Source organism: Apodemus sylvaticus, chromosome 11 (genome assembly GCF_947179515.1).
Source record: "Apodemus sylvaticus chromosome 11, mApoSyl1.1, whole genome shotgun sequence".
Taxonomy (NCBI): Eukaryota; Metazoa; Chordata; class Mammalia; order Rodentia; family Muridae; genus Apodemus; species Apodemus sylvaticus.
In genome coordinates, this window is record NC_067482.1 from 2,601,013 (window position 1) to 2,627,628 (window position 26,616).

The 26,616-nt window shown below is 46.2% G+C and overlaps 1 protein-coding gene across 1 annotated transcript in view; it reads left to right on the forward strand.

Annotated features, from left to right (window-relative positions):
• The window catches only part of Tgfbr3 (transforming growth factor beta receptor 3), a 171,465-nt gene that overhangs the window by 20,212 nt on the left and 124,637 nt on the right, over nt 1-26,616 (forward strand). Inside the window, exon 2 of the mRNA XM_052199751.1 lies at nt 1,642-1,798. Within this exon, the coding sequence (XP_052055711.1) occupies nt 1,732-1,798 (67 nt within the window). The 5' untranslated portion in view covers nt 1,642-1,731. The remainder of the gene's footprint in view (nt 1-1,641; nt 1,799-26,616) is intronic.

A 26,616-nucleotide genomic window follows, 5' to 3' on the forward strand; every position in this document is an offset into this window, starting at 1 on the left:
AGACTTTCCACGGCTAATCCCTGTATTTACCCAAGTGCTTTGCCGGATCTCAGGAATGTGCAGCAGCCAGCTCCGATTAATGGTCTCAGAAGTAAACACAGCATGCTCTGAAATCAACAGACTTAGCAGCACATTCTTCTTTGCTTTTAATCTGCGACTCTCTCCCTGTTTTCTTCTGTTAATTTGTGGTGCTAAACGCTAATATCCCCTCTCTGGTGGAGCACACTGCTCTGAAGCTTTGGATGGTGAGCAAAGAGATCTCTCTACAGTAGCCTCCATATTGTTCCAGGGTCTCAGTGGATCTGTTCATGCATTCACACAGCTCGTGAGCCCAAAGAGATTCGATGATGTCAGGGAGGGTCAGCAGCCCCTGGTCTTTTGCTAAATGAATATGACAGAACCTCACAGGAAAGAGGAGTTTGTGTTTTTTGATGTTATTTCAGAGCTACAAAATTATGGAAGCCTGGCTCCGCCCAGCATTCTGCTGAGGGACTGAATTCCTGGGTCCTGCCTAAGCCCTGGTCTGTAGTTGTTGCTGGAGGTCAGCCAGGTGTGACCCCTGGGACTCCCTTTCTAACCCCCTAGGTCCTAGAACTCTGTCAGCACGCTGGGGAGATCAGACAAAACCCCTTGCAGTTTTCTTTCTTTTAGAACAAGTTCTAGTGAAGCGGGCTTCAGCCCAAAGAAGCTCCTGTCTTTGTTCACCACAGCTGTGTGGAGTTTCAACTTGTCCTGCACTTCCTCGGAGATGTCTCAAGATCCGGAGTGAACTTGCTGTGGTTTGCCTTTGGGCATCAAACTGTTTAGCTTGGCTCGATTATATAATAATTATATAATTGCCCAATATTCTTGTCAGCAATTTGCAGGCCGTATTTTTAATAGAACCATTTGCCTTTCTTTCCACGGTCCCTTCAGAGCTGGAGTAAGCTCCTGGATCATTGCAGCACAGACCCACAGGCCCTGTGCAGATGTGTGCAGAGGTGACACGTGCCCTGCACTGCCTGTGGTTATTTGCTCCATAAAAATCCTCCCGTAAACCATCTTCTGAGAGCTCCTTATGGGTTTTTGCTTTAGTAAAATTTCTGTTAGTGTTTGTTGAAATGGTATATTCTTTCAGAGAGATTTCTCTTTATTAACCGTTTGGGAAATCTAATTTTTGAAGAAAAACTGGAAACAAACGCTCCAGCTTATTAACCCATTTAGGAAATCTAATTTTTGAAGGGGAAAAACTGGAGTCAAACTCTCAGTGTTATTGAGTTCTTAAGCAAATAGATATTTCCGTTTACCTGATGGTGAGAGAAAGGTGAGGCTTCCAGGAGTTAGCTGAAGCAGATTCCGTGGCTTTCAAATAAGTTTTTCAACTTGTCAGCATTGTGCGGTTGACAGGTCTTCTCTCAACTTTGCTGGTAACTTTGATCTCCCTTGACCTTGGCTTCTCCCTGTGGCAATAAACAAAATTTGTTGTGCAGGAGCTAAGAATTACGTGAATGAGTACACTCCAATCTGTTCAGTTATCATCGAGAAGACCTTAGAGAGAATGGGGTAGTGATCAAAATAGCTGATGCTTGTTGATTGACGTATATGCTCGCTTGTGAAGTTTCAACACTGTGTTTTCTTACTGAGCTTTGTTTATTTTTATAGGCAAGTTGAACACTGCAGAGAAGGATCTTAAGGCTACACCTGACTTGCCACGCTTGTCTTCGATCTGAAGAACCAAAGGCTGTTGGAGAGATGGCACTGACTTCCCACCACATGGTCCCTGTGTTTGTTCTGATGAGCGCCTGCTTGGCCACCGCTGGTAATGCTCCTTTTGAATTGGGAGGTTCTTACCTTCTCTTGAATACCCATTTCCTCCCCCTTTCTGCCCCACCACCTCAGTCTCTTTGGCTAGAATTTTGTTACAGGCATAGTTAATAGCAAAATAAGAATTGCAAGGGTCTTTTTATTCTTTAAAAAGAATATTCTTATAAGACAAATAGATCTTTTGATATAGAGGTAACATTCTTATTGTGGGATTTGGGGAGGGGCTGTGTCTAGTTTCATCTGTGTCAGATATATTAAGAACGTTTTAAGAAACAGAGAGAGGGTCTGAGAGGTGGGCTGTCAATACTAGCTTCAGCACTGAAGGGGAGAGAGAGAGAGACAGAGACAGAGACAGAGAGAGACAGACAGACAGACACAGACAGAGAGAGAGAGATGCCTTATGTTTCCCAGGGTGAGGCTTGGGAGTGTTAAGAGTCTCACCCTGCACCCCAACATCCTGTGTTTCTTGTCAAGACCATTTAACACATCTGGAAGGTTAATTTGCTGTATTTGTCATTGTTTGCACTTATTCTATAATGAGCTATATATAAGCAACTCACTGTATCAGTTCTAGAAGCTGGCAGTTCTCAACAAGACCTGCACTGCCCTAAGCGTGTGCTCCAAAGAGCCTTGGGTGTATATCGTATACAAAAGCACTCGAAATACTTTAGTTCAATAAGCTTATGTAATCAAAGCTCTGAGTGAGGTGTGCCATTTTGTAGGAGATAAAAAAATGAGATATGGAGACACAGGGTTCACTTACACAGAGTTGTATAGCCGGGAGATGGAGGATCCAGATTTTTACATTTTGCATTCTGTGTGGTGGATGGAAGATAACATCTGACCACGGAGGCTTCCGGAGACAGATGGGGACTGTGCAGACAGACTGTGGGAAGGCCATTTGGTAGAAAGATGTGTGAGACTGAAGATCAGAATGCTACCCCCAGCCACTGCAAACATTTTGAAAGAAAGTTCTTAATTTTTTTTATTTTTTATTTTTTTTTTGTTGTTGTTTTAAATGCCAGTGTGTGAACTTGAACTGCCCGCTCTATCTGTGTGGCTCTCTGTCAGCAGTTTCATTTTGTGTCACTGTTGAAGAGTTATTTGCCTTACAGGGTGTGCATTAAAGCGGGTCTCCTCCTTCTTTCTTTCTCTTTCTTTCTTTCTTTCTTTCTTTCTTTCTTTCTTTCTTTCTTTCTTTCTTTCTTTCTTTCTTTCTTTCTTTCTTTCTTTCTTTCTTTCTTTCTTTCTTTCTTTTATTGAGATATGGTCTCTCTATGTTGTCCAGGCTATCCTGGAATGCACAGAGTCCCCACCTACCTCTGCCTCCTGAGTGGCAGGATTCAAGATCTACCCAGCATGCTCAGCAAAATCAAGTCTTAACATTAATGTGGATCAAGTGGTGGGCAAGAGGAAGCACATTTGCTGTGATAAGGCATAGAACTGCGCATGGGGTCTTGACGAAGGGGTTCTGTTTTTACTGATGTCACAGAGAGCGGCTGGACCCTGTATTTACTATTTTTGTTTGTCTGTGGTAAGAACACTTAGAACTTACTCTCATCAATTAAAAAAATTAATAAGTGTGTGTGTGTGTGCTATTCACTGTGATCTGTAGACAGCTTGCAGGAGTTGATTCTCATTTTCTATAAGGTGAATTCTAGGGATCATACTCAGATTGTCTGGTCAGGCAGTAAGAGCCTTGGTTGCCTGGGTGGAGCACTCTCCTGGGCCCTCCTCAGCAGTTCATGTCCTCAGTACATTATCTCTGATTTACAGCCACCATGATACTTTGCAGCTCCTGAGACTTATCTTTCCACAGCCCCCACCCCCTGCATCTCAGCCTCAGGCAACCAGGGTTTGATTTTCTGTTTCTATGTATTTGATCCTTTTAGGTTCTGTGTATGAGTGAGATCATGCAGTATCTGTCATTTCCTGTCTTGCTTATTTCACTTAACACCCTCAAGTTGTATCCATGTTGTAGGTCTGAGAGGTTTCCTTTCTTTGGGGGTGGGCTGTGTGGCCCTCCATTAGGTTATGTGCCTCATTTTCTTTACCCATTTACCCTTTAAATTCTCTAGGTTTTGTATCAATGGATCATGGATTTCAAAATGGGGAACAGTCAACTATCTAACCCATAGCCACCACAAAACAACAACTACAACAACACCAAATAAAGAAACAGCCAATAGCAACCAAAAGGACCAAGGTTGTACTCTGAGAGCTTCACAGCAGATTGAGAAGAAATACCTTCTCTTGCAGCCTTGAGGTCTTGGGACATAGGAGTTGACTTGGTTTCTTTGGTGGTGTGAATGAGAATGGCCCCCAAAGGCTCATATATTTGGATACTTGGTTGCCAGTTGGTGGAACTGTTTGGGAAGGATTAGGAGGTGTGGCCTTGTTGGAGGAGTTGTGCTTCTGGGAGCAGGCTTTAAGGTTTCAAATGTCCACACCCTTCTCAGCCTCTGCCTCTTGCTTGTGGGTAAGGATGTAAGGGCTCAGCTACTGCTCCAGTAGAATATATAGAACTTTCTTCTGTAAGTTGCCTTGGTCATAGTGTCTCTTCATAGCAATAGACACATAATTAAGATAGCCTGTAGTTATTTTTGTCTTTAAGTCTTTACTTTTGTCTTTAATATTTCTTTTTGATATATAAAGAAAGTCTACTGTCAGGAAGTACCAGTAATTACTAGGGTACTAAATTTTATGTTTATTCTATTTTTATTTGTATTTATTTGGTGTGGTGTGGTGTGTGTGTGTGGGTATACATGTTTACACCACCGCACACGTTTAAGTCAGAGGTCTGCTTGGGGGAGTCCATGTGGGTCCTTGAGCTCAGGTCATCAGGCTTGGTGGCAAGTTCTTTGCATACTGAGCCATTTCACTGCCCTGACTACCATGGCCCATCTATTCCAAAGAACAAATTAGTGTTTTTGAAAAAGACCTGTAGTGGCTGAAGTGGTCTGCATTTGGGCTGCATTCTCTGTGATACTGTACACATTCACAGGCAATGATGTATCACCTTCTCTACTCCCCTTTTAGGTTATTTGCACAGAAACAACACACACACACACACACACACACACACACACACACACACACACGCGCGCGCGCGCACACACACACACACACACACACATATACACACACACTGGTGGGGTGGTGAGTAGTCATTTCTCAAAGATTCTCCTGCATGGCAGTGTGTGTGTGTGTGTGTATGTGTGTGTGTGTGTGTGTGTGTGTGTGTGTGTGTGTGTGTATTATGTGTAGTATGTGTGGTGTGTGTGTTATATGTAGTGTCTTACGTGTAGTGTGTATGTTGTATGTGTGTATTATGTGTGGTGTTTTTGTGGTATGGTATGTATGTGGTGTGGTGTGTGTGTATTATGTGTAGTGTGTATGTGTATGCACATATGGGGTATGTTTGTATATGGTGTTTGTGATAGCTGCTAAATGAAAGAATATATCTATGCATATACATGTATGTATGTATTTGCAGGGAAATTTACTAACAAGTTTTGATTTGGGAAACTAGATATATACACTGTATAGTACGGGTAGATGGTTAACGGGTCAGCGAATGAGATTGTCCACAGATCAGATGTCAGAGTCCTCAGCAAATGCATTTTTTTCTCTTTTTCATCTGTATCTCAGGTTGTGTGATTGCTACACTGCTCTGGACTTCTGATTATTAGAATTATTCTAGGATACCAACGGCAGGCCATTTTATGAACAGTGATTAGACCTTCTCACTAGGACACAGCTGTCTGTGTGTTCCCAGTCAGCTGTTTAATTGCTAAAAGTTTATAGCTGGCCATAGTTGTATACACGGGAACTTAGACAGCTGATCCCTGACACTTCACAGCAACGCATACCATGTGGTGGGGCAAATGTCGCCCAGCCCGCAGCTGGCCTTGGGCCTTTCCCGAGGAAGGGGACTGTTCATCATTTCTTGTTCACTGTAAACAAAGCCCACTGTGTTTCTGATAAGACGTGTGGTCTTGTCCTTAGACTGCGAGTAACCTGTTGTACCTCAGGGCTTTGCTTGGCTTCTGAGGCATGGGGGTGGGGGATAGGGGGATGGGAAGTGGGAGTTGGGGTGGGGGTGGGGGGCTTAAGAGTCACTGCTTTTGTCTCTATTCTTTTTACCTAGTAAAACCACATAAAGTGCTAGTCAGTTGCTTTATTTAGCCAGCATTTATCGAGTGCTTACTGTTTTCATACACCATTCTAGGTGTTGGAGGTAGAATAGGGAAAGGCCGTATACACACAAGTACTTGATCTTATGACTCATGACTGGAGCGGGCAGAGATGGAACAGAGACAGCAAGGTGCGTGCGTCTTCCGCGGCTCCAGGCGAGTGCTTGCCTAGTGTGCACAAAGCCCTGGTCTAACCTCCAGTAATGGCTAAAGCAATCCAAGGGCTGCATGCCTGTAATCCCAGGCCTCATGGGTGGAGGGTGGAATGAGGGGGGAAGAAGTTTAAGGTCATTCTTAGCTACATGAGACCCTGTCTAAAACACAAGGGGGAGGAGGAGGAGATAGAGAGGGAGGGGGAGAAAAAGAGGAGGAGGGAGAGAGGAAGAGGGGTGGAAGAGGGGGAGGAGGAGAAAAGGGGAAGAAGGAGAGGGAGAGGAATAGAGGGAGGAGGAGGAAGGGGAGGAAGAGGAGAAGGGGGAGGGGAAGAAAATGAGGAAGAGGAAGAAGGGGGAGGAAGAGGATGAGAGGAGGGGGGGAGGAAAGAGGAGAAGGCTGAGGAGAAAAAGAAAAGCAAGAAGAGGAAGAAGAGAACAGTTCAGTTGGGAAGAACTTGCCTAGATCCCACTAGGCCCTGTATTTTACTCCTAATACCACCCGAAATACTGATTAGAAAAAGTTGGAATCTGGGCTTCATGGTAGACTCTAGGTATACAGTGTGCAAGACTAATCATGTAAAACCACATATATACATCCATCTATCCATCTACCTACCCCATTCTTCTCATACAGCCACCACCCATTGATCCATCCACCCATGCACCCATGCATACCATAGACAGCAGATGTGATCAAGGAAGGCCTGATTTACTTGACCTTGGTGAGAAAGATGAAGGAAGTGAGCTAAGTGACTCTTTGGGAGCTGTCCTGAAGTACTCAGGTCGTGGCCAGCAGACCACATGTGTGCTGAGATGGGTGGGTCAGAGAATTGACGGTACAGCGAGGAACGCTTGGGGCGGTGGATAGGGCTGTGCATAGTGGAGGGCCTTTTAGGTCCTATGATGGCTGCAGTCCAGGAGATGGAGCCGTTGGAGGGTTTGAGCCAAAGAATATTATCAGGGGGATTTTTTTCTTTTTCTGTTTTCATATTTGTATGCAAGTGTGTGTGTGTGTGTGTGTGTGTGTGTGCATGTCTTGCATGTGTGTGAGTGTGCATGTGGAAGCTGAAGTTTGATATCAAGAACTGCCCACCTTGAGATCACTTTTCCAGTTAGGCAGGTCTCTCAGTCAAACTCAGAGCCCGCTGATGGGGTAGCCTTGCTGACCTGCTTGCTCAGTGAATCCTGTCTCTACCTTCAGAGGCTAGGAGTCCAGGTGGGCAGCAGAGCCCACCCACTGTTTACCTGAGTTGTGGGGATCTAAGCTCCAGTTTGTGTGCTTTTGTGGCTTGTGCTCTAACCCCTGAGCAGTCTCCCCAGTCTGCTCTTGTGGGTCACTCTGGGACACTGTTCTTTTGTTGTAGTTATTGTGTTGAGACATGATGGGAACCAGGGTCACTTACTACAAGGAGGGACCTTTGGGAGTGATCTGCCTGTTGAAAGGGTGGTGACAATTCTGTGATGCCTGTCAGTCAAAGGTCCACCTTTGGGAGGAGAAAGGAGTTGATTTGCCTTCCTAAATCTCATCCCTGGCATTAAAAGATCTGTGAACAAGCAAGTACAGCCCTGAGCTTGCCACAGCTCCAGGAGTCTTCTGTGTTTGAGACCGAACTAGGAAAGTTCAGAGGAATACTTTAGTATTTTCTCTTATAGCCCCTGCTGCCTCCCGCCCCCTTCTTCAAGGCTTCCCCCACACGTGTTCATATTGTTGGAATACGGAGCAGGCTAGACTTCCGGGTGGCCTTAGATTGTGAAGACTAGAAAAAAACTCCACATGACTGTGCTTATAGGAAGGACATCTTGGATTGTGCAGGAGGGAAGAGGAGAAGGAAGAGGAGAGAGACAGAGAGAGAGACAGAGAGAGACAGAGGGACAGAGAGACAGAGAGAGAGAGAGAGAGACAGAGAGACTGAAACTGACTGTACTTTTATTTTCTTAAAGTACATTTTTGGGGATAGGTGTAGGGAAGGGATGGGAATGTGTGTTTCTACAGGGATATGACCTAAAAATAATGTCAAACAGAAAAACAAAACAAACAAACAACCTTTCTTTTGAAAGAATTGTTTGGTGATATAATTGGGAGAGCAGGGCCTGTCCCCAGCACCTCCTACCTTTGTTGTTGGCAGGAACAGCTCTGCTGTTTGTCACCTGTTGGGTCTCAGTATGGCTCTGGTGGGCTCCCTGCAATCATGACTCCTGTGTTTGGCAGGCTTAATTAGCTCTAGAGGACGATATCAAAAGCTGTCTGGCAGTGGTTTGTTAATGATAGGGGACAGATTCAAAAGCACTAATTAATTGTTAGATTATTTGCGAAGCACATGCTGGAAACCCCAATGCCTGCAGAGAGGGTTGGCAGAGAGGCCAGCAGAGATTAGCCCCGACTTTCAGGCTCAATTGTCTTTTGGAGGTGGGCCAAGAGGGGCATAGCTGTTCTTTGTGGAGAAGTCCCTGGGCCTTATTCTTCCCTGAATTGCCGGTTTGCTGCTCAGGCTCCAGGGTGACAGAGTTTCTGTGACCCCTGGCAGAAGCAGAATGCCCAAAGGACACCCTTAGGAAGTTGTGTGTGCTTTATGTTTAGTCCGAGAAATACAATCACTTAACATTTGTTAACTAAATAAACACCTCCCGAGAGCCTTGCCGAGAGGGTAAGGAGCTGCAGTTTGATCTTGACGCGGTTCAGGTTCAGTGTTGAATGTCCAAAGGCATCAGGGTTAGGCTTTTAGGGGGTTAGGACACTTACTGACCGGTGCCTAAGTCTCTGCCCTTAATCTGCTCTCTTACCAAAAATACCTGTCCCAAGAGAACACCATCATGTCAGTGCCTCCCTCCCCATTTAAGGGAGTCAGCAAAAAATAAATAATTTAAATGCCCAATGTTAGGATTCTGTCTAAGCTCCACCCCACAGTTACATGGCAACAGCCAGGTATGCCCAGCCCTACTGTTACCTGGCAACAGCCAGGTAGGCCTGGCCTGCTATTTAAGGGGATGCTTGGCCCCTCCTCTCTCTCTTATTCTCCCACTCTCTTAGCCCTCTTGCCTCTCTTAGTCTCTCCTGCCCTCTAGGGCTTTTTCCTCCCACTCCCCTCTCCCCTCTCTCCACATGGTCATGGCCGGCCTCTGCTTCTCTGTTTCTTTACTCTCTCCCTCTCTCTGCCTTTCTCTGCCTCTACTACCCCCTTAGCTCCCTTCCCCATGCCCTGAATAAACTCTATTCTATACATGTGCCTGGTCCCTCAGGGGGAAGAGACCGCGCCATGGGCCTGCTGAGGCACCCCCTTTCCCCACAGGCCCTTAGAACATATTCCCTCACCTATTTCTCTTTTTATGATCACAACACCCAGTGTAAAGGAAAATGATGTTTAAAACTTTGAAAAAATTAAAACCCCCTAAATTTGAAAATCCATGTCCCAGTGGAAGCTCAGTGTAGACTCTACAGGGGAAAGGGGAAAAACAGGCTGGTGCTTGTTTCCTTTTGGGCAGTTTATTTGGTGTCTCTTACAGAATCATAGTCCCCAGCTCCAACTTATCCTTGTGTCTGCCCTTAAAGATGAACAGGAGCTGAGCCTCTGCCAGTGATCAGAGGCAGAGGCCGGTGGATCTCTATGAGTTCGAGGCCAGCCTGGTCTACAGAGTGAGTTCCAAGACAGCCAGGGCTACACAGAGAAACCCTGTCGGGGACACCCCTCCCCCCCAAATTTAAGACACACCAATTTTTATCACTCAGCTTTTCCCTATGATAATATAACATAGACCCATAATTAAAATTATAAAAATAACTTGGTATAATATTATTAACATTTAAATAGTATTCCATTTATTTCGATTTTATTTGAATTTATTTGTTGATTTGTTTTTTTCAGGTATTCTTTTTCTGTTCCATCCCAGCCTTTTGTGTCACCTTTGGTTTTTATATTTCCTTAGATTCCTCTTGTGTGTCGCTGGCCTTTGGTCCTTAGTGATTCTGACCCTTTAGAAAAGCTCTGGTGAGTGCTTTAGTTTGGGTTTGTCTGTGACCCTCCAGAGTCACATTGAAGCAATACTTCACCGAGAAAGATACCGTGGAACTGCAGTACCCTTCTCTGCGTATCAGATCAAGGGTGTGTTTTGCTTCATTTCGCTCTGGATAGTTCTCCGACAGTTTCACATGGAGGTGCTGAGTTTGGGCGCTTGCCTCCTAGTCCCCGTCACGCTGTCTCCCTCTGCCGCCTTCCTCTCAAGCCTCTCTCTTCCTCTCAAGCCTCTCTCTTCTGTTGAACGCTCCATCTTTTCCTTATGCTAGACTAAGGATCCTAAGCCTTGGAGTTAACATTTGAGGGGTACAGACTGATGCTGGGGGGGTCACACTTAGGGCGATCTCACACATTCTAGGCAAGAGCTACCACTGAGTGACATCCTCATCCACCGTGCCTTAGGAAGCAGGAAGGCAATAGTATCATATCTTACTGTCAGTCTAAATCAGCTTTTGAGCAAGATTCTGAATTCCACATAGTAGATTTTATAGTGGAAACCGCCACTGTCAAAGGCCAGCACCATCATGTTCAACTGTTTGAGTTGCATATTCATGGTCATATTCAGTCATATTTAATGGACACATAAATATCCAGACATTGTTTGTCATACTGTCATGAGAAAATATTATGACTGATTTTGAGCCCAATTCTTCTTTACTTTCTGTATTTATTCTTATGTGTATGAGTGTTTTTCTGGCATGTATGTCTGCGCACCATGCACACCACGTTTGTACCTGGGGTTGGAGGAGGGCCAGAAGAGGACATCAGATCCTCAGAGAATGGAATTGCAGATGGTTGTAAGCAGCCACAAGGGTGCTAGGAATTGAACCTGGGTCCTTTGAAAGAGGAGCCAGTACCATTAACTGATGAGCTATCTCTCTAGTCTTTACACCAGATTCTTTTGATGTCTAAGCTACTACTTGGACCTCTGATCTTGGAGCTAAACTAACTTTCTGAGCACCTGCACAATGAAGTACATTAGTTTAATACACACTGCATATAGATTAGAAATGTGGAGTGCTTTTGTATCAAAAGAACAACTCCATTCAACAAACCACAAGTTTTATTTTATATTTTAGAATATTTATGTAACCCAGTCTAAAGGGAAGATCCTCCTTGCCTCCAGCAAGGGAGGTTAACTGATGCTTTCAGGAATTGACTTAGAGCCAGATGTCTGGGTGCACACCTACCTCTGCCATGAAGCGGTCTTGTGACCTTGTTCAGTGTTCTTGCCAGTAACATGGAGGTGGGACTGGTATCTTTCCCACTGGATTGTTTTGAAGATTTAATAACATGGTGCTGTTGTGATTATAAAAGGATAAAGAGAAATAAGAATATGTTCTGTGGGGTGTGGTGAGGCGTGGGGGAAGAGGGTGTCTCAGCAGGCCCATGCAGAGGTGTCCCTTCCCCCTGAAGGACCAGACACATGACGGTATAGCATAGAATAGAGTTTATTCAGGGCATGGGGAGGGGAGATAAGAGGGTAATAGAGGCAGAGAAAGGCAGAGAGAGGGACAGAGTAGAGAAGTAGAGGCCGGCCATGAGCACCTGGAGAGAGGGGGGGAAGGAAGGGGGAAGGGACGAGCCCAAGAGGGCAAGAGTAAGAGAGTAAGAGAATAGAAGAGAGAGGAGGGGCAGGCATCCTCTCTCTATAGTGGGCCACCCCTACCTGCTATTGTCAGGTAAGTGTGGGGTGGAGCTTAGATAGAATCCTAGCAGGTGCTTTTATGTACAAATCCCTGCCTGCTACTTACTATAATTTACTAAGCTGTACCCATCAGGATTGGTGAGGTTTTATCAATCATTCGTGGCTTATTTTCTCATGACATCATAGTGTTTTCTGATGGGTGTGTGCACGTATGTTAACCCCAAGGGTCATTTCTCATGAGCTGTCCATGTTTGTTGTTGTTTCCTTGAGATGGGGGGTTGGTGTCTCTCACTGGGGCCAGAGCTCTCTGGTTAGGCTGGGCTGGCTGGTCGGTCAGTCCAAGGGAATCCTCTTGTCTCTGCTTCTCTGTTTCCCTAGGAGTTGTAAGTGTGCATCACTATGCCAAGCTCTTTTGTAGGCACCAGAAAGCAAACTTAAGTCTGGTGCATAGCACAGATCTTACCCACTGATGCATCTCCTCAGCCCCGATATTGGAACTTTTATCTCCTTAGCAGAATTATCATTGAATAAGTCAAACCTGGAAATATTTATGTTCATAAGACATAGAATTCTAGTAATACATTAACGTTTATTGTGTCCAGCTCAGCCTGAAATTATCCAAATTGTCTTTCTAACACCCTTTGCCTAAGTTAAAAAACAAAACAACTCCTGGCTCACAGAATTCTTTCTTGTGTTGTCCTGCAGCCTACCTCCACTCCTAGCCCTGCAAAGCTGAACGAGGCACAGTTAATGAAAAACCCATCTCATTGCTGATGGTGAGCTAATGAGTTCCGGACAGTTTGACACTATCTAAAAGTGACAGCATTTTTGGCCTTAATTTAGCAGAAAAGGATTTTGTTTTCTAATGACGGAATAACTAAGGCTCATGTTTGCAGCGTGAGCTGTCCTGAGCTACTTGGAAATTTAATGGCGTAAGGATTATCTCCTTGAGCCTGGAAGGTTGTAAGCTAGAGGGTGTGGTTAGTGCTCTGGTCTCTAGACACCTCCCTAAACCATTCCCTGAACCACTGTCCTTTCCCAGGTCGAGGGGTGAACTTTCAGCATGAGGGTCACAGGTTAGGGAGGAAGGGTTATTTGGGCTTGTAGCTTCAGAGCACGCTTCAGAGCTCTTGATTGTGTGGTGTAGAAGTGTGTAGAGGAAGAGGACCTTTACTTCATGGAAGATAGAAAGCAAGGAGCCAGGCCAAAAGAGGCCAGGGCCAATATATTCCCAGAGACTCATCCCAAGGACAAACTTCTAGCTAAGTCTCCTTCCCCAAGTTTCTAGAAGCTGCCTAAATAATACCACTATGCAATAACCAAGCACTTGACAAATGAGACTAAGGGAGGGCCTTTATATTCAAATTCTAATCCTGAGATGTTTTGGCTTTAAAATTCAACTTTAGGGGCTCAGTAGTTAAGAGCACTGATTGCTCTTCTGAAGGTTCTGAGTTCAAATCCCAGCAACCACATGGTGGCTCACAACCATTCATAATGAGATCTGCCGCCCTCTTCTGGGGTGTCTGAACACAGCTATAGTGTACTTACATATAATAAATAAATCTTTAAAATAAAAATTCAGGTTTGTATGCTTGGCCTTTGTGTGTCGTCCTGACGGAGAGGAAGCTGCTGGGTAGCAATAGGTTGATTGAGGTCCTTTGCAATAGGCAAGAGCTATTGGCCTGGACCTCGCCGTGTAGACCAGAATGGTCTCCAACTTGTGGCTATCCTCCTGCCTCTGTCTCTCAGGTGCTTATAGATGTACACAGCCACACTTAGTTTGAAACTGCTTATCTACCAGATCTTGACCAACAATTCAGTACTGAAATAATGCATTACAGATCAACTGTAGATCTCCAGTGTGAACCCTGGTCTTTACCTAGCACAAGAACATACACACTATCCTCTCCTGTGTGTCACAGACAGTCAGTTCTTCAGGCTGGAACTGGAAGGGAACCCCTCAGAAGGGAGACTAAAAGATTTCAGGAGACACATCTGTATGCAACTTTCAGGGAAAAACATTCTTTTTAAAATTTTCTTCTCTGCATGAGGCTTTCCTAGAGAGAGCAGGTTCTAATCTTATCAGAGACAGGCGTGTGCTGTGCTGTCAGTTGGCTATTCTACCAGGTCAGTCGGGCAATAGCTTCCCACTACAGCCCTGGCCAAAGGCCACTCCAGGCCAGCTTGACTTTCCCTGTGAATGAAAAAAGAAACAGCAACATCAAAACATCACAATGTAGAAGGAAAATGTAGTGAAAATTCTATCATTTTACGCCCACACAGTTCCACTTACTGGGGCTTTAGACATTATCTTACATAATTTGCAAAGACCACCTGATTGTAGAAAACGTGTGAAATTGTGAAGTGACAGGCATGGAGAACCTGAGCAGGTAACTAGGGAACCGTGGGTCCCTTTTCCTTGGGTGTCTGTGTCTGCTTACCATGCCAGTAGCTACACATTCCGTAGGGTGAGGATATATGTTTGGGTCAGGGCCCACTGGAACAGTCCAGAGATTAACTGAATTGTTTTCTCTGAGCTGTTCACTTTAGAAAAGACTTGGAATCAGCCCATTTGCCCATCAACAGATGGATGGATAGTAAAAATCTGGAGTATATTTAAATGGAATACTATTCAGCCCTAAAACTTGTGGGAAAATGGATGGACTTAGAGCGTAAAATATTAAACAAGATCATATGTTCCCAGGAAGAAAAAGACCCAAGTGTTCTTCCTCATATCTGGAATTTAGCCAAGAATATATGTATATACAAAAGCAAATGTGTGTGTGGGTGCTGTGGATTGCCTAAAGAGGACAACAACAAGAGGGTAAGCAGGGGCTGAAGAAGGGCTAATGTGGGTAATGGGAAGAATTAGGGAAAAGGACAGAAAGGCAAGTGTTTTTCTAGTTATAATGCTGTCATGAATGTTTATCCAACAGGGAAAGTGTACAGTCCAGCATCATCCCCACGACTTCCATCCCGTTCCCTAATTCTGCATGTGTGTTTGATAACTGTGTGTGCTGACGAAACCCATGCATTGTCTTATCATTTTGTCCCTGAACAGAGCATAGCAGATTTGACCATGCCATGCACTGGCCCCTGACCAGAGTCCGCCCTCCCTTCCCCTGTTAAAATAAATTGACCATTATATTTAATAGGACTTTAAACGGAGGTAATTAATTGCGACTTCTGTTTTGATGTTCAATAGGGAAAGGAAGCATTACTTTATGTGAACAGAGGCTAATAGGGAGTCTTTGAAGTCTGCCTATGAGCAAACTTCTTAACTATTTGGTTTTTCTCCAGCTTATAATAAAAATATGAGGGCAAGAATGTCAAGAATTCCAGGATTTGAACATTTAATCCTGTTTGCAAAGCAGGTTCAGCCCACGTTTCCAGGTCTATGAGTTACTAGGACAAATTAGAGGGTTTTTAGCTCTATAATGATCTGATTGGTTCTTTCTATAAAGACAGAAATGTATGTTTCTGAGAAAGTCAGATCTTAGTTTCACTTACCTTTTAAATGATCGTGTTTCTGAATATGATACCAGTGTAGTGTAGTGTAGTATAGTGTAGTGTGTGTGTGTGTGTGTGTGTGAGAGAGAGAGAGAGAGAGAGAGAGAGAGAGAGAGAGAGAGAGAGAGAGAGTCTTACTATCTGTAGTCTAGGCTAGCCTCAGACTCACTATGTATTCCAGGTTAGCCTTGAATTCTAGGTAATCTCCCTGCTTCAGGGAGTACTGAATTCCCAAGTGCTAGAATCACAGATGTGAACTAGACACCCAGCTTCTGAAGACTGATTTTATTTTATCTATATTTTTCAAATGAAGATGGGTCTTACAGACTGCCAAGTGGGGTTTATGTTCACATACGCCCTGTAGCTTCTAGGGGCCCCAGTCAGGGTGGTTTGATTTTACTCAAAAGAAGGGGCTTGATTTTTAAAGATGCCTCGTGTGTGTGTGTGTGTGTGTGTGTGTGTGTGTGTACATATATGCATGGTTATTATGGGTATATGTGCATTGGAAGGCCAGAGGTGAATATCAGCTCTTGTTCTGCCACTCTCTACATTGTATATTTAGGCAGGGCCTATCGGATGAGCCCAGAGCTTTCCGTCGGGCTGGTCTAGCTGGGCAGCTTGCTTCAGGTGGACATTCCCAGGGCCTTGGACAGGCTGCAGGTGCTGTGCCCATCACATACTCAGTGTGCATTCACAGGCCTAGCAGATCTCCGGACCTTCAAACAAAGTTGCCGTGGGAAGGTGGAAACAGTAATAGTGGCTTCTTGCCTGTAAGCATTGGGATTCCAGGCCAGTTTTTCCTTCTAGAGAGAAGGAATGGTGAGCTTCCTGCTGTGGGCTGGGAGAATGGGTTCTCCCTCACCCAGGAAGGAAGGGCATCTGACATGTATGTATATATAGTGAGGGCATGAGCACTCCAAGGTGTGGTTGAGGGGGTCTTTCTTGTAGACTTGAGGGAAAGGACAGTCAGAGGCATCTGGAAGGGTCCAGAGCAGGGGAGAAGAGTCCACTGAGCATGGCCAGCAGAGTGAGACAGCCATGAGAGGAGAGAAAGGTGGAAAATGGAGAGGAAGAGAAGGAATGACCGAGAGGGGCCCAAGAGAGAGGAGGCCAAAAGAGAGGGAACCCGGGGGGGGGGGACAAGAGAGGGGACCAAGAGGGGGGACAAGAGATAACCAAGAGGGGGCCTAGAGATCCGCTGGCTGATATAGCAGGGTTGTCCAGGAATAAGAAGCTGGGGAGGGGAATCTGAAATGGAGGAGTTTAGGGTGGGTGTGGGTGAGAAGAGCTGAGTGGAGCCGGACACGGAGAGCTTGGACGCAGCAGGGCTTTGGTATGCTAATAGGCACTGTGAGGATTCTAAGCTCCACCCCACAGTTACCTGGCAACAGTCAGGTTTGCCCCTCTCCACTGTTACCAGGCAACAGCCAGGTAGGCGTGGCCTGCTATAAGAAGGGCTGCTGAGCCCCTCCTCTCTCTTACCTCTCCTCCATCTCTTTTTCTCTCATTCTCACCTTCTCTCTTGCCCTCTTGGGATCTCCTCCCCTCTCCCTCTCTCCATGTGGCCATGGCGGCCTCTGCTTCTCTACTCTCTCTCCCCCTCTCTCCCTCTCTCTGTCTCTTCTACCCTCTTATCTCCCCTCCCCATGCCCTGAATAAACTCTATTCTATACTATACCAGCGTTTGTCTGGCCCCTCAGAGGGAAGGGATTCCTCGGCATGGGCCCGCTGAGGCGCCCCCTTCCCCCACACCACTGTAGAACATATTCTCTAACTTCTTTCTCTTTTTATGATCACAACAGGCACCACAGTTAGTCATTTGTCCTAAGTTTCTTTTGGACCTGATAATCACAAGTACCTCTGGCCCAAGGCTAATTTCAACTCTCCAAGACCCTTCTGGCCTGGGGACTGCTCAAACCCCAGAGAGGAAGTTCCCTCTCTTCTTATGCCCTTTACACTTCCTGAGCCTCCAGGACAAGACCTGTCAGAGGGGCAAAATCATGCTTGTATGTCCCAGCTGCTCCGTAGCCCTCAGGGTCCGCGCTCCTGGATGAAGTGCTAGATCCTGTTGATCGCTGTGCACAGATGCGGAGGGACAGACCTTAGGGCCAAAGCCCTGGTGACCCCTGCTATTAGGCAGCTTCGCCCAAACACCAGTCTCCGTGGTAACTGGGCTCTGTTTACAAAAGTGAATAAGGACTTCAAGCCTAGGGCATCCACACCATGGACAGGGCTCCCCTTGGAAACTGACTGCCTGCCAGATTGCCAAGGCTAAACCAAAACAAAGGCAAACCAAACAAAAGTAGCCTGGAAGTATTCTGCCCTTGGGGCATGCACCAGGCCCCCAAATGCTGCTCTCATTCGTCACTGGACAGAACATTCCAGGGTGAGCTTATCTTGGTTATGTCACAGACAGACAAGAGGCCAAGACTGGGGCCCCAGTGTGGTGCTGCACAGGCCTAGCATCTCGGCTGTGGGTTTAGATGCAAGTGGTTGTTAGTACTAGAGATTCAAATTCTTGAAATCTTTTTAATGATGTCTTTAAAAATTATTTATGTGTGTGTGTGTGTGTGTGTGTGTGTGAGAGAGAGAGAACATGTGTACGTACATGCATGCATGCCTGTCTGGGAGCGCCTGATTTTCTGGAGCTGGACTCACCGAGGGTTGTAAGCCATCTGGCATGGAGGGTTGTAAGCCGTCTGGCATGGATGATGGGGACCCGGATCCTCTGGAAGAGCAAGTGCTCGTCACCTCTAAGGCCCCTCTCTAGCCTGGTAAACTGAAGCTGCATTTGAATCTGCAGCTCTGTTAGGAACTGCTGGGTTTGGGGTCATCCTCCCTGAGTTCTTCCTTTTATGGGAAACGATGGTTTTTTGTGTGCAAAGAACTCCTGGTTTCTTGGCTTTCCCTGTGGAAAGGCCAAGCTGCTGGCATCTGTGAGCCTACTGTGAAGCTTGGAGCTTCTTTGGACCCTGTGTTCCAGGTGTTTCTGCATCCTCAGGTTTCATGACCTGTAGCTCTGACCTTTCAGCATGGGCGTGTCTTTGCTTTGACTCAGTCAGAGCCAGTACCTGGGCCCTCTGATGCCATATTATAGAATACCGTGTCTCATCTCTGAGAGTCTGAAGAGACCTGGGGTGGCCGAGTGGTGTCTTGTCAACAGAGCACATGTCAGGATCATGAGCCAGAGAGAGAGCTGCCTTGGTTGTGCATTTCCTGTGTTTGCTGAACCCAGGAAGTCTTGAAGGCCCTCACCTGCTCATCCTGCTCTGCAGACGTCAAGGAGTTGAGGGAGGAAAAGAGGAGAGAGCCTGGAGGTGGGGTGTGCGTCAGCTGCAATGACAGTGATGGGAACTGGCTTAAACCAGAATTCCTTCTGGGAACACCAGGCTCACCGTCTTCCCCTCGGCCCTCCATTCCTAGCAGGCTGTGAGCCTGGGGCTAGGGCAGCTGCTGAGGAACCAGAGCTCTGTCTGGAAGGCGTCCCCTTGACGCCAGTGTAGTTCCTGTGGCAGGTGCTGTTTGCTCCCATAGGCCATTGTGCGGTCTCCTGTCGATCTAAACCACATCAGCTTCAGTTTTCCTTTAACCAACGATTTCAGTTAAAGCACAACCTCAACATCCTGCTGATTTCCTTTATCATGGCTCTGAGCCCGCGCGCGCGTGCGCGTGCGGTGTGAATTCTGCTCCAATGGCTCTTACAGTAGATTCCCTCTCCTTCAGCTTGCTAATGAGGCCAAAATCTTGATGGAGAGGTGGGGAGGTCTGTTAGGATTCTGTCTAAGCTCCACCCCACAGTTACAACAGCCAGGTATGCCCCTCCCCCATCACCTGGCAACAGTTAGGTAGGCCAGGCCCACTATAAGAGGGGCTGCTTGCCCCCCTCCTCACTCTCTTGCCCCTGTTCTCTCTTGCCCTCTAGGGCTCTTCTCCCTTCCCCCTCTCTCCAGGTGCTCATGGCTGACCTCTACTTCTCTACTCTCTTCTCCCTGCCTTTCTCTGCTTCTATTACCCTCTTAACCCCCTCCCCATGCCTTGAATAAACTCTATTCTATACTATACTGTCCTGTGGCTGATCCCTCAGGGGGAAGGGATGCCTCAGCATGGGCCCACTGAGACAACCTCTTCCCCCATACCTCGCCACACCCCATAGAACATATTCCTATACTTCGTTATCTTTTTATAAACACATCAAGGTCAGTTGGTCATAATTGGGAATTCATTGTGTGGGGTGAGACTTGGTGCTGGCAAATTTAGTAATTTATTCAGTCTCTCTGTATGGTCATACATATGCATGCATGTTCATGTGTGTGGGTGCACAACTCCATGTGTGTACACATGCCATCAGAGGTCTGAGTATTATGTCTCAGACATTTTGTACTTTTTGTCTGAGAGCAGATCTCTCAGCGACCTGGGACTTCACCGACTAGATCAGGCCAGCTGGCCAGCAACTCTCACCTGTCTCTGTCCCATCTTACCAATGATAGCATTGCAAGTGGTCTTTCTCTGCCACACCTGGTTCTTCAATTGGATTCTGGGGATCTGAACTCAGTGTTGTGTTGGAATCTGGACAGACCACACCAGGCCAATGCAGTTCCATGTGACAGAGGTTTTTTTGGGCGGGGGGAGCAGGGGCAAAGACGGGGGGTAGGTGGGTGATGGAGACAAAGGGGAAAAGAGAGAAGAAAAAAAGGGCAAAGATCAGGAAGGGTCTGCCTTTTATTTAGGCTATGACTTAACTGCACACAGGTAAGGGTGGAAAGTGGACTCTGGGAATATATGTGATTGTCACAGCAACAGATGTGTGGGTCCCTGTTGCCTATGGGTGACATCACTGGGTTCGGAGGTGATCTGCCAAGCTGTTTGGTTCGTGATACAAACACTCAGGACCTCATGAGTGCAAAGCAAGTTCTTTATCAACTGAGCCATCCCCCTGTCTCAAATCTAATGCTTCATACTACAAATTTGTAAACTAGGAGAAACAGCCGCAGACTATTCCAGGGTTATCCTGTAACTGCCAGAGTCCCAGATGCTGTTGGGTTAGGAGTGAGGAAGAGATGTGTTCAAGGGTGCCCTGGCTGTGCTGTCAGATTCCCTAGGGTGGTTCAAGCTAGCAGCAGGATGCTGTTCCGACAGTGCAGCCAACAGTCTTTCTGGAATCTGTCAGCCAGTAGGCATGTTAACAAGTCAGTTAGAGGGATGCCTGCACTGGTCCTAGCTACCTTGCCTTCTGGATGTGGTTCAGGGCAACAGAATAGATACATTCATCCAGTGGGCAGGGAGTGGCAGCACCTTTACCCAAACACGGTGATTTTCAGCTTTTTGGTGACAAGCGCTGTTATCGTTGTAAATGTGATTGGCTGAAAATGTGTCCCTGGGAGAGTTAGGGCTTTGCTCTGTTCCCTACCACAGACTCTGTCTCCTGGTGTTCCTGATGGTTCTGTAAATATCTATCATGGGCCAGAAACACACAGATGCGAGGGAAGGGGAGGGCACCTGGGGTCATTTGTGTCTCCTCCTGACCATTCTTTGGCACTGTCCATCAAGGACAGGAAATAGCTGTCAGCTACTTTGGTAAGAGCATTTTTTTTTTAGACAGGTTTGGAACAGGAAATGAAAACTATTGAAAAACAGGAGGTCTGGGGACAACTGCTGGAGTCTTCTTGTTTCCTGAGGACTTTCTCCCAGTTACCATTGATAATGGAGGCTTTTTATGTTTAACTAGCTTGTAGGTGACACATGCTGAGAATGAAGCCAGAACTGTCCCATGAACTGCCAGCCTGGATGTGTCCGCCCTGGTTCTGTTGCTCTGATTGCTGTGATTTGAAGCCTCAAATGCTAACTGTGTGCCTAGCACTGCACCTCATACCTCCAAGGCCACCCAGGGCCTTCCTCTGTGGTGGTATAAGGTACAGTGGAGGGGGAAGGACAGAAGCTTTGCTTTGGTAAGGTCTGGTGTTTGCTTGAACCCACAAGTGGACTGGTGCTCTCCAGTTTTAATGGGGAGGGCTTTTATTTGAGCAAAACTACTTTCTTCTTAATTCTGCTTTTTGCTGTGTTTTGAGTCCAGTGTGGCATGGGTGGATGACCAGGTTCCCTCAGCTGTGTTTCCACTCTTTCTGTTGTGCGTACTTATTGATTCAGAGATTAAATTAAAAGAGATATATTCCTCAGTCCTGCCTCTACAGATGCTTCCTGACCAGGAAGGGAAGAAAGCATACAAGGGCCATGCCTGGGAGCTTTTTATACTAAGCGGAGCTGAGCATGTGCAAGGCCCAGGGTTTATTCTCCAGAACGCACTGTCTCTTGTGCATCTACATTTATGATAAACACTGCCGTATTTTGAACATTTCAAATATTTGGCACAGGAAAACACCATTACACACGAGAGGACAAAGCCTCAGATGATACAGGCAGAGGCGAGATGCAAAGCTAGATCTTTCCAGAACTGCATTTTGTATTGGTATTTAGCTCTTTAGCTCAGGGTGGCTGCGCTTTGTGGCTATCCTCCTGCTTCAGCCTCCCAAGTAATAGGATTGCAGGTGTTAGCCATCATGCCTGGCCTAGCTAAGACCACAGCTCTGCAACATTGCAGACCAGAAGTGGGGAGGAAGTTAGGCCAAAGCTTTCAAGATGACAAGAGGGTGCCATGCGAGGAGCAGGGACGGAGTCTGCCTCCTGGAGGGATAGTGGAGTTGTGTCTGCGGTACTATCCTGAAACAAGACAACCAGGGCAGAAACTAATCAAGTAGCATTGGCCTTTGTCTGAACTACTTGTAGCATAAAGGAGAGTGCTTGTGTTAGTTTTTAATTATGCAAGCAATACTAAAAATATATGTGCACGGCAAGAATTAAATAACAAGGTGGGCTGGGTGTAGCTCAGTTGGAGACATGCACTTTAAGCATACATGATACCCTGCGTTCAGCCCCCACTGAATAATAGGGCATTGCAGCCACACACCTGTATTTCCACCACTTGGGGGGGGGGTGGAGGCAGGGGTTAAAGGTCATCTTTGGCTACATAGTAATCAGGCCTGGGACCACATGAGATTCTGTCTCAAATATGCGTGTGCACTGCATGCACACATACACACACATACACACACATACACACACATGTACTGGCGATATGGAAGGACACAGAGCAAAGTCAGACTTCTTCCTTTCCTAGGTTATCTCTAGCATGAGTGCCCTTCATCTTAGGAAAACTCCAGTTAATCATTCATTCGGTCCTTTTTCTGTATGTTTACATACATATGTACAGTTTTAAAGATATGGGAGGTTAATGCCTCCCTCCCTCTCTCCTTCTCTCGCTCCCTCTCTTTCTCCCTCCCTCTCCTTCCCTTCTTTTTCTGTGTGTTTTCACACGCATAGCCTCCATCTCCTGAGTGCTGGAATCACAGACGTCATAGAGACTAGCTATTCCTTGCATGGTTTTCTACAATTAATTTCCCACCAGTGAGACACTTCCATTGTTCACATAGCAACCACTGGGAACACGACACACGTATTGCAGGTTATAGCTTGCCATCAGTGATAGGCGTTTAGGTCTCTTTCCAATGTTTATCCTAATACGATGGGAGTTAAGTCCAATGCCTGTGACAGTACAACAACTTTGCAGCTGAGTTCTGCTGTTATCAGGTAGTGCATTGTTTACCTATAGTAGTTATGCAAATTACTATAGGTAATTATCATATTATGCTAATTATCATATGGCATATTATGGTGATACACAGTGACCCTGAAAGTGACCATGCTCTCCAAAATGTATGCATTGAGCATGGTGATTGATTTCTCTCTGTAGCTAAGCACCTGTGAAGTTGCTTGCACATTCACGATATTGCATCACTTCTATATACTGGTATCTGAAGGTCTCTCAGACTCAGAAAGGTCCATGACCTTCATAAGGCGACAAGTCAAGATTCCAAACACCTGGACTAGCTCTCCCTAGTACTTGGGAGACTGGACAGAAGGACACCAAATTCAAGGCCATTTGTCACTGCACTGCAAGGCCATGACACAGATATGCAGACACATTTACCAAACCCAAACCAATGACAGAGATTCTGGTGACCATATAGTGATTTTTCTCTCACTGTTCACGGCCAATCCATTCTCTCAGGGACTTTAAGAATAATGAAATCACAGAAAATAAGCTGGGAAAGGTATAGAGAATAACCCTGGAGATGAAGATGAGATCATGTGGAAGTGGTCAGTCTTGTCATCAGACCCAGAGGTGTGACCGATGACTCTGGAGTCTGGGGCTGTGGCTATGCTGACAGACCTTGATATCCAACAGGGACACCCTGCTATTACAGTAGGAAGATTCCCTGTCATTCTGGTCTACAATCCAGTGGCTGTGAGTCTGGAGGATGCCCACTCCTAATGTCCTCTCTGAGTGGAGAGCAGATCTCAGCAGAGGGTCACAGCCCTGTGGAATCAGCACTCCTCCAGGTCAAGAGGCCTGTGTCTATATGGCATGTCATTTTAGTAAAGAAATTTCTAATTATACGATAAGCCACCAGATGTGTTTTAAAAAGAAAGCTAAGAAAATCTATGGGACAAAATGCAAGCAGCTGCCCCAATGCTGAGGCCTTTAGTCACTGATAGGCTACATGATGTTCAAACGGACACGTCAACAGGCAGTGGGCTCGACTCAGTACTTGCCTAGCACGTGCGAGGTCCCAGGTTCAATCCCAAGAATCCTGAGAGACGGGGTGGAGTGCACCAGTTCAATATAGTTAACAGCCGTTCTGCCAGACACACAGGGCTGTGGTATTTACACACAAGTGAGAGACATAAGCAGGCCAGTGCTTACGTTAGACTTCTAGAGTGCACATGCAGTAGCGTCCCACGGTGCACATAACTGCACCCTGCTTATTGCTTTGACCTCATTGCCTTTCTGTTTCCCCAAACACATATTTTGGCCACCTCTGTTAAGAATGTGGTATGTGTCAGTGTAGATCCATGGAACGTGCTCAATGGGCCCACGCCTCTCTGAGTAGCGTAGAGGTCTTGGCGATGAGGTACGGCAGGTCCTTGGGGAATCCAAAATACTGACTTCCAGCCATGGCTATACGGAATGAAACCAGAAACGAGGCGTGTGCAGAGCAAAAGGGACTGAGAGGGGCTGGAAAGATGGCTCAGAAGGTAAAGAGGGCAACATCTGTGCAAGCCTGGTTACCCGAGTGGCTCCACATGAAGATTTAGAGAATCACTGGAGCCACAGTGTCCCCTGATTGCCACCTGTGCGTGTGCACACACATGCAGTAGTGAAAGATAAAAGAGAGGCTGAGGATAAGGCTCTGTGGGAAAGCACATGCTGTGCAAATGGGAGGACCACAGTTCAGATCTCTAGCACCTCGGGAGATGCCGGGTGGGTGTGGTGGCCTAGTGCTGGGGAGGTGCAGGGCCCTTGGAGCAAGAGGCTAGCTAGATTAGTCAAATCAGAGAGCTCTGGGTTGGAGACAAAGGCCCTGCCTCAACATGTAAGGTGAGAGCAGCTGGGGAAGACAGCTGACACCAACCTCTGGCGTCCACATCCACATTTGTATTTATACATGTGCGTGCACACTCAGACACATGTGAAAAAGGAGGAAATGGGCATCCTGGCAAATGGAAAGGAAGAGGCAGGAGGATTGCTGCAAGTTTGAGGCCAGCCTTTCATTTCTCTGGTATTCATTTTCTTATCTGAAAACAAAAACAAAAACCAACACAAAAAAACAAAAAAATTACCGTTGAGATTTCCTTTTGTTTTAGCGTGCCAGAGAAAGAGAATATTATGCTTGTAATCCGGGCCTGCAGATTGCCAGCAGCCGCATGCCTTAGTGTTTGGAAATAAAAGGGATTTTAGCCCTTCATGAGAGGAAGACATCAAAAAGCTCTTTCTCTGCTATGATTCCTATCTTTCCCTTTTGGAACCTCCAGCACAGGGAAGCCATTTGCTACAATAAGGATTTGTGGGAACGTATTCACTCAAATATGAAAAGAGAAGACCAGGACGAATGTGCCAGGCCTTTTCTGTGACTGCGCTGTATGACACGCCACAGTTTAAAGCTTCGTGAGTGACAAGCTCATTGTGGCCACCGGTGGGTGTGGTTTACAGCAAAGGCCCGAGAGATCTAAGCACCACACAGCTCACATCCCCCTGCTTATCAGGACCATCCTCTTGGCTGAGCTGGGGCCCTCGTTCCAGAGAACATACTTCCTTTCGTGTTGGAAATAATCCGTATTTATTTTGACCTTCAGAGGACTTGTGGCCTTGCTAGAGGACAGGAGCCAAAATTTATCCTGGCAAGGCCAGGGCGCTCGGAGGCTGGTCTCCACAGGGACTGCACAGAGCGGTTAGAAGCAGTAAAAGGAAGGTAGCTGAGGTCAAACAGGCATTCCTGAACTTTCCAGCCTGAAAATGAAAGGGGCATTTAAGAAAGGCAGTATTTGCAGCCCCTCTCTCTGTCTCTCTCTGTGTCTGTAGCTCTCCATCTTAATCTCTTTGTCTCTGTCTTCTGTGTCTCTGTGTCTATCTCTGTCTTAGTATTTCTGTCTCTCTGTGTCTCTGTCTCTATTTTTGTGTCTCTCCATCTCAGTCTCTCTCTGTGTCTCTGTGTCTGTGTCTCTCTGCCTCTATATCTGTCTCTCTATCTCTGTCTTTCTGTCTCTGTCTCTTTCTGTCTGTGTCTCTGTGTCTGTGTGTCTCTGTGTCTGTGTCTCTCCAACTTAATCTCTTTGTCTCTGTCTTCTGTGTCTCTGTGTCTGTCTGTCTCTCTATCTCTGCCTGTCTGTTTTTCTGTTCCTCTGTGTCTCTGTCTGTCTCTATCTCTGTGTCTCTCCATCTCTGTCTCTCTCTGTGTTCCCATGTCTGTGTCTGTCTGCCTCCCTATCTATGTCTTTCTGTGTCTCTCTCTGTCTCTCTGTCTCTCTGTCTCTCTGTCTCTCTTTCACCTCCCTCCCCCCTCCACTCCAGAGCTCCTGTTTGTTTGACTTTGCCAAGGTTAGAGTGTACTTTGTAGCTGACCTTGGTCTGAAGAGGACATCAGATCTCATTTGTCACTCTGCTTTAATGCCGTAATTCTCTAAAGTCTGACAAATGCAGATCTCAGAAGATGGATCACATGACTTTTGAGCAGTATGTTTTTCAGGATTTCTTGGTTGTAAAAATAGTGTTAGCTGAGTTTGTAGCTTCTGCTAGAGTTTGCTGAGCATGTGTGCAAGGTCTTGGGCTCTAGTTAGGGAGATAGATTAGTCCATCAGGCGGTTGTTGTTTAAGTACAAGTCCTGAAGTTCAGTTCCCAAAA